This window comes from Manduca sexta, unplaced genomic scaffold, assembly GCF_014839805.1.
Source record: "Manduca sexta isolate Smith_Timp_Sample1 unplaced genomic scaffold, JHU_Msex_v1.0 HiC_scaffold_3322, whole genome shotgun sequence".
Lineage (NCBI taxonomy): Eukaryota > Metazoa > Arthropoda > Insecta > Lepidoptera > Sphingidae > Manduca > Manduca sexta.
In genome coordinates this window covers 1-8698 of record NW_023594378.1, presented here as the reverse complement: position 1 = coordinate 8698, position 8698 = coordinate 1, and the positions used below count along the sequence as shown (strand labels likewise).

General features: G+C 34.4%; 1 protein-coding gene across 1 annotated transcript; it reads right to left on the bottom strand.

The window, feature by feature from the left end:
- Positions 1 to 5702: 5702 nt before the first annotated feature.
- On the bottom strand, positions 5703 to 7113 carry LOC119192890. The gene is made up of 2 exons (XM_037446633.1): positions 6999 to 7113; positions 5703 to 6791 (listed from the first exon to the last, which is right to left on the bottom strand). Exons 1-2 carry the CDS (start codon positions 7086 to 7088, stop codon positions 6288 to 6290), a joined length of 594 nt encoding a protein of 197 aa, XP_037302530.1. The 5' UTR covers positions 7089 to 7113; the 3' UTR covers positions 5703 to 6287.
- Positions 7114 to 8698: the final 1585 nt, after the last annotated feature.

Sequence of the window (8698 nt, the reverse complement as noted above, 5' to 3'; positions counted from 1 at the left end):
AGTTTCATCGCGTTACTGCGATTTCAGAGCATTAAGATTTATATTATTGACGAGGCACACCTCTCAGTAGTAGAGGAGGCCCCTGCCAAGTATTGGGACAGCAAATAGTACAGGGCTGATATTAATATTATTATAAAAACTTCATATACTGAAAATCCTCAATTTAATTTATACAAATTGATTATATACTTATGATTGCTACTGAGATTATTTACCGATTGTCAGTTTTCTCAAGGTAAGTAACGAAATTAGTACCATCCAAGTAGTTCCAAGTTTTGTTCTTATACGGATGTGGTGTACGTAGCGTGATTTAGCGTAAAAAAATAAGATGTTACGTCATATTTGCACAATACTTGCAAAAATATTCTTATTCAGTTTTCTTGTTCCCATATGCGAAGGATAATAAAGAAGGGCTTCTGCTAAAGGATATCTATCATAGCGCATTTGTATGTAAAATGCTGAGTTCCCAGGTTGTATCCTAGAGACAGATCCTTCTCGCTGGAGAATAATTTTGAGTAACAGAATTTTCATATTTTACATGTATATGTATTCTCAAAAAGATACGCAACTAGTGTCTCCGCTTTGTCGAGCATATTTACTTTATTATAAAACCGAACGTTACCGATTTGGGTATCAAAACCAATCCAAACTGCTTGTCCATTCTGCTAATGGAACCCAGAACTTCAGGGGTCGCAGCAGATAAGCCGCCACTAGATCAAGATTTAAAGGCATTATGACGCTGACCTCCCATATCAACGGGACCACGAAGCAGTCATACCAGAGACCTTGAACAGCAGGTTCGATGTAAGATTCGATCAAGTCCTATACGTTTATACCGTAACTGTCAAAATTTAAATCGCTGTGACAGCTAACCGCCATTTTTAATAAACGGCTCCGATCGCTTTTTCGATTCGTCACGAAAGTAGACCAATCGGAACATTTTTTTTTATTATACTAACAAATCTTATTTAATTGGTTTGTTCCCAGGATCAGAGCGAAGATTAAAATTGGGAAGTTTATTAAATGCGTGAATAGCATCAGTATGATTTTGCGATCGGTAATTGGACCCAGTTATACCAAAAGGTATCTACCCACAAATTATCCAAATATAAGTTAACAATATTTCGACGGTTGACAGGCTAAATGAATTAAGGGACATTTTTTTTTTTAATTTTAACTAGGGTACAAGAACATAGGAAAAAGTGCTGATTTCAAATATGGGGCCGTTCAAGTATTACGTAACGCATTTTTTTAAGTTTTCCTGTACTCCCCCGCCTCTCAATAAGTTAATTATGTTACGCAAAATACCGGAAAGTCGCTAAAATACATTTTTATTGTTTTAAAATTAAAAAAAAAACATTGTTATAAAACGCGTCGTACGAAGCCCCCTCCCGCCCCTGTAACGCATCGTAACGTTTTACAAAACCCTTTTGTCCTCCAAATTGCGTTACGTAATAGTTGAACGGCCCCTATGTATAAAACTTAATGTCGCATAATATGTCGCTGAAGTCAATTTTCAATCGTAGATGTATGAAGCAATTAAACCAAATATGATATTTTACTGTTTAGCAAAACACGCCAAGATCTATATCTGACACTAAAAGTATGTGGGAACGAATCCACATAATTTTTATAAAAAATCCATCTGTAACAAATAACAATCCACAAATGTTTAAAAGTACATTTAGGCACAATTTACCACCCCTAATAATTTCTACACGACCCTGTTGCTTTGGATTTTTGGCTTTTGTTTTCTCTTAACTAAACTAACGCTTGAGTGAAGTATTTAATAATGTTACCTGAGTAACGCTTGACGCGTTCAAATGCTTTCCCCGAAACTTGTAAATTAGAATGGAGATGTTTGAGAAACATGCTTGACGTAGTGCAAACGTTAATTTCGTATTAAAGTATTCGTAATAGAACTACATGTAAACCCGTATTAATAAATTAATCTAACATTAAGTAAGATCTTAAGTAGACATTTAAATATTTGAATAAAACTTGAGCTGTTATTTGAGTGCCTGTTTTTTAGCTGAAGAGGAGCTATTAAACAAAACATAGCAGTCAAACCGTTATATGCTGTGACTAAAAATTTCGTTTGAGGTGGTGTTGATATATAATAATTAAAAAGTGATGATCTTAAGATACTTTCATTGGACAGCGTCTTGGTACTTTCGCACTTCATAGTGATATTGAGTTATAAATATTGGCCGTAAATACAAACAAGTTAACATCACTTGCAGACGCGTGAAAGAATTCTTTGAAATAGAAGTACCACTATGTTTTCGAGATAAATTCAGCCTATGTTTTGATATCCAGAATTTGATATATTTTATTCCAAAGTACAAACAAGACAAGATTAAATTAGCTCATAATCATATTCATTTAGATTTGAATTTCGTCTGTTTGTACGCCAAATTACATCCAAATCTGTAGCAGTGTTTGCCAAGTTTACACATATCCACAGAATCACTCATGAATATTAGTATTATATTATAGTAACATATGCTATGTCTTAAAAATACACGTCGAACTGAAAACCTATTTTTTTAAGTCGGTTAACAAAATACCAATCATATTTATGGGGTAGAAATAAAACATCAATATCAAATACAAAATAAAAACGTTTTATTGGAGCAATGAAACAAAAAAACATTATCGCTTATCTATAGCATCATTAGATGCTTTATATTAAATAATACGCTAGTCGACCTTACGTCTAATTTTAAATTTATAAATGCAATAATTTATTTATAGGTATAAATGTTTACATAATGATTCTGAACTTCTTTCGAGAGTTGGTGTTGTTAGACTTTTAACTCCCAATATATTGTGTTCCGATTGGAATGAGTTGGATAGAGAATTTATATAGTCGCCTCTCTCTTTAATACTTAAACAAATGAGATAGCATATTTTCTATATTTGTTATTTCAATTCTTATTCGGTGAATTAGATGTTGTGAAATAGAAATATTGTTTTAGTAAGAGCGAGATGACACTACTTTTCTTCAATCGTCTAAACATTTATACCTACGTTATTTCAGAAAATGCATTCGTATGACTAGTAAATATAAAATGACTATGTTAATCACATTTCTTTCCCTCCAAAACATTCATTGAATAACTTTTCAACCGTAGTAGATATTAGACCTCTTCAAACTACACTGTACGAACAAAGACACATAAGCTGTGATAGGAGATGAAACGTTCATAGAATCTAAATTCCATTTAAGTATGTTCTGCGGCAGGTATAAGACCGGATGGAGTGGAAGCAGCTAGTCAGCGCCACCACCAAGGTTTACCAAAACGGGCACCACCTTCAGTCATGAAGAAAACGTCATAGAAGAGATATTATGCGCTTTTGTTTGAAAACTCGTGCATGTCAGTTTAACAGAACATTAACAGCATAAATTAAGCTGTAGTTTAATGAGGTCAATATAAACGATGTTATGTATTACAATTCGAAATATATCAAACACTACGTTCAAAAAGTCTATTCAAATATTTTCCATCCTTCCGCCCGCGCCGTAAATACTCAAATCTTTCGTTTGTGACACCGACTGGATAAATAATACTTGTTTATAAGTAGATGATAAAAAAAGACATTTGGAGTTTAGGCATTATTACAATTGTAATAAACTGTTTTAATAGAAAACATTTGCATATATTGAGATTATCGACGAATTCATATTGCGTTAAATTATGCTATGTAAAGATATTTCACATCGAGCTATGGAAACATAATCGGAACATTAACGACGAACATCACAAAGATCTGTGAGCGGGATGACATTACTAAGCCGAAGTTTACCGCCTGTCCCTTGCCCGTGTGTTATACTCACTGGCTAATGTTGTATCTCTGTCGCACGACATGTTATTTTACTATAGAAAATGTCTTTATAATCAAAAAGCGACGTAATATAGCATCACATTTTATGCCTAAACTCACAAACAGTTATTTAAAATCCATGCAGAAAGTGAATACAATATTCAGGTTACATATGACCTATTTTTATTGCACCGCCCGAAATTTTCAGTCTTCTAAAATATAAATAAGCAAAAAAATTATTAAAAATTCAATATTTTAAATATACTCGTAAAATAAAATAATAAAAAAAGTTCTTATTTAAATAAATAAAATCTAAAAGCATTTTATTAAAGGCAATCCATTTAACTATAATGAACAAAACTCTTTGGACATATATCACTACAATATTTACTGGCATTAATTCACATTTAAATAAATTACACATTCATAATTATAATAAAATATCTGTAAGTACGAAAGGCTACGTTGTACATCATACAATGTAGAAGTGGCAGGGAAAGGTATCTACGTGTTTGAGCTTACAGTCTTTTAGTAAAATTGTATGCCGTGTTTTATCTTTTCCTAGATCTAGGTCAGTCTAGCGGATTTAACGTAGAATATTTAAGTGCCCATAAATATTTTAGAATTGCCTAAGCAGCTCGGTAATATTATGCTAAGTCGACGACTGCAAATGGGGCACTGAATACAAGTTAAGACAATGATTTAGATTTATTAGGACTAAGTTCTGAGCTAACAAACATAAAAAATACGTCGAATTAGGAACCTCCCCTTCTTTGAATTCGGTTAAATATAAGTCATTGTGATTCTAGTAATAGAGTTCATTTTACTGAAGTGAGACTGGCTCGTTGGCGTAGTTTATATTGCCTGCCCCGCACGGCACCACTGAGGTCCTGGATTCGAATCCTGGTTACACATCTGCCCATTCGGGTATAAGGTGTGATGTATGTGAATACACTGGACTTAAAACTATAGTGAGTGCCACTATATTCAGTGTCGTTTTACCCATAGTAAAAACCGAATATAAAATACTACGCTATATTTTACAAAATATATAAATACATGTGACCTTTAATAGTGTTCTGGCCAACGGTGTTAAATAACCCTCGCTATGGACTGCGGTTTTATCGATGCACAGTTCTTTGACAACAAAATTTGCAGAATAAAATTTTCATGGCTTTATTTTTTATTTGATATTCATAGTGACTGTAGAAGATAATTTCTATGAACGACGAGACGAGCTTGCCGTTCGCCTAATGGTAAGCGATACGACCGCCCACAGTAGAAACACCAGCCATCATGTTGAATTAAAAAGTATTGTTTGGTATTCGCGCTTGCCATCTTGAGACATGACGTGTTGAATCTTATTATGTCCAGTAGTTACATTGGCTAGAATGTTCTTCAAACGGGAACGCAACAGTGATTATACAGTGTTGCTTGGCGGCAGAAATAGACATTGCGGTGGTACCTATCCAGGTGGACTCTATCTTTCAAGCAAGTGGTACCACCAGTTACCACTTGCTTGAAAGAGTATAGGACCGACATCCGATTGGAATGAGATGAAAGCAAAATAAGATCAATTATTAAACTATTACTTTTCATATAAATTAGGTTTCTCTAGGCCTCGGTGGCGTAGTTGTACTGCATGCACGGTACGGCAGCGCTCTGAGGTCCTGGGTTCGAATTCCAGGTCGGGAAAAGTGATTTTTTAGGTTTTGTCTGCTCAAATTCCAGACTCTGGGCTGATAGCCCAGAGTCTGGAATTTGTGCCCGATATGGCGATAGGCTCGCCCCCTATCACATCATGGGTCGGAACACGCTTGGCGAAAAGCGGGTGTCCTGGTTGACCCTATGGATACCCAAATGGTGAAGGGAACTACTGAATATTGTAAAATGCTAATTTATTTGTTATTTTTCATTTTGAAAACTTACAAAAATAGGAGAGAATACGCATATTTGAATAAAGTAAGGACTCGATTCAACCGAGATTGTACCACTAAAAACGAAATGAAGATTCAAGTTACTCTGTTCAACTGAGGTGGTACCACCACAAAATGAAGTTACTGCAGATTTAATTTAAGAAATTGCCATTTATACAGTTGTCCGACATAATTTCCTAATTTGTTAGGATTTAAAAAGAATGAACATTTCTAATCACAAATAAACTAGTATTTTAAAAGAACTTTACGAATAATGTTATATGAAATTTATATACAGTACGTAAACTGCTTATGACATAAGGTCAGAGGGCCCTATTCCGTCTACGCGGGCAAATCCGCCTTTTTGCAATTATGGCGTTATCTGAACTTAATAAAAAATAATTATATTATCTATCATCAACCATTTGATTAAAGAACAGCTAAAATTAACATGATACACGGATTATTTTTTTCGATTTTGAATAACTTATTTAATTTAATGTATCAACGGTTCACATACTGTATAGCTGTATTACAAGTCATCTATACTTTAACATTGTATTTATCAACCATCCTATTGCTATCTGGCGAGTCGTCTGCGAATTTTATATCATTCGACGAGTCAGAATTCTCATCTGCAAATTTAATATCAGCAAAATCTGACCTTTTTAAAGTGTCAGCGTTAGTTTCTCTAGCATTGTCGTTTACTCGTTTTAACGTAGAATTATTTGCATCAGAGTCCCTTCTGTGGACCCGAACCGGAGATTTGCTCATCGACAGTTCATTCATTTGTATTCCCACGGGACTTTCGACCTTCTTCTTCTTGTTCCTCCTCGGCAATTTGGGAGAATTTTGCAAATCACTTATACTGAAATTCAAAGGGTGTATAATGTTTCCCTTTTCTATGACTTTTCTTATAGACTTGATAGATTCTGTTGATCTGTTTGTTCTGTTTTCGTTTCTTTTTAAAGTGCTAGATGTCGGCCTTTCCTCTGGGGATTCTGTGTTACTGCCAGGATCCGGGCGCAATTCTAGAGGCAGGATTTCCTGTGAAAATGAATTTATTAGTAAATTGTTACTTCTATTGCAAAATTCTACATGTAAACCTCAAGTAAATAACTTTGTATATGATATCGAAATATAAATTTTAATCAAAGATTTATCACTATAAAATAAACTTCCCAATAAGATTTAACATTTATTGTTACTAGCACGAGTAAGCAGTCGGTATCTACAAAAGTGGAAGTAGGTCACCTCATAAATAGGTTTTCTATTATTGTCAATCTCCTTCAAAATATCGCCTTCTTCGAGTGGCGGTATCCAGACCAAAAATGCTGGATCCATGCCCAAATACGAACCTGGGACCGAACCTGCAACAATGTGTAGATCTATATTTACAGCAAAAACCTTTAAAGGTACCAAATGATCTCTTTTCATTTTATAAGAGAGTGAGCAAACGAACTAAAATTATAATATAAAATAAAAGAACCAAATAAATATAAAATCTAAAAACATGCTATTACATCGCAGAAAACATAAAATGCCATGTAAGTCTGGCTTGAAGGATCAAAAACAAGTTCGTGCACTGAACTTTGAACATTATTCAGTAAACTTTTTTGACTACTCTAACTCACGTATTAAGTACTAAGAGATACGTAGAAAGTCAGTTAATACAGATAGCAATAAATGCTCCGCTCATTTTAATTCCATGATATGACAGGGAAAAACATAAAAATTAAAATATAATACAGGGGAATTGCTGCATTTCATAAAAGAATACCAAATACATATACAGGGTCATTTTGACATTGCATTACTAAATGAAACCACATATTCGTTTTCACCTTTGCTGACATTGTGCCAAAAATCATCCTTTAATAACGAATATTTTCACCAAAAATCCTGGTATTAATTTTCTGATTTTGTAGTATAATGAAAATATGGCGTGTGAGTGAGTTTATTTCTGATCGAAAGTCTGATGTTGCCGCTGCGACGAATTATTTTAGAGTAGTACTAGTGGCATTAGGTCGCGGAAATAACAATTACTTTTTATTAATAAGTATTTATTTTGTTCGTAACTTACAGTTTTCTGTTTTACATCTACGGCGCAAGTACCTTATTGTAAAGTCTTATTTTCAAGTAGCTAAGTATGTGGTTTCATTTAGTAACGCAATCTGAAAATGACCCTGTATATGACCAATCTAAGATTCAATCTAGCATTCCAATGGGTTTAAATGGATCCTAAGTCAGAGAATATTTAGGTTTACCCGACGCACGCACGCCGGGTGTAAAAACTAAAGTAAATATACAACAGGCTTGAAAACATATTAGGTCATCAGCATTGAACTTGCATACGGTTAAGAATAATATAAGTGCGCAAAACCATCTCTCACCAGCATTGTTGACCTCGTAGTCGTAGTAGTCTATCTCCATCTCAGGGTGGGAGGTGAGGCTCAGGTCGGACTTGAGGAGTCGTCGGTTGCAGCTCTTTTGTGTGCTTCGGATTGTCGCGGATCTTCGCTGCTGACACTCCACTTAGGGCAGGGGAATACCAACCCTAAACATAATGGTGTTGTTGGACCAGATGCTATTTTATTTTGTTAACATTAAAATATATAATGTTATAAAATATGAATTATTGACTCAAATGCTCTCATGTTAAACATTTTTTTATGATATTTATTAACGTATTTAACCACAGAAGAACATAATAATGAACTGATAATAGCTGAAAATGTTCTTCTACAAAAAGCATATTTATTACAAGTATTTTCTAAGTCGAGGCCTCGCGTACGATAAACTTACCACCATATAAATTCTATAATGGATTCTTGTAACTTGTTTATAAGACTCACATTGGTTAAAGTAGCAGCAGAGGTAGAAGACGCCCTACTTTCAGTCCTGTCCTTCTCCCACAGGCTGTCTCTGTCTTTCTCACTGCAAGTGTCGTCTCT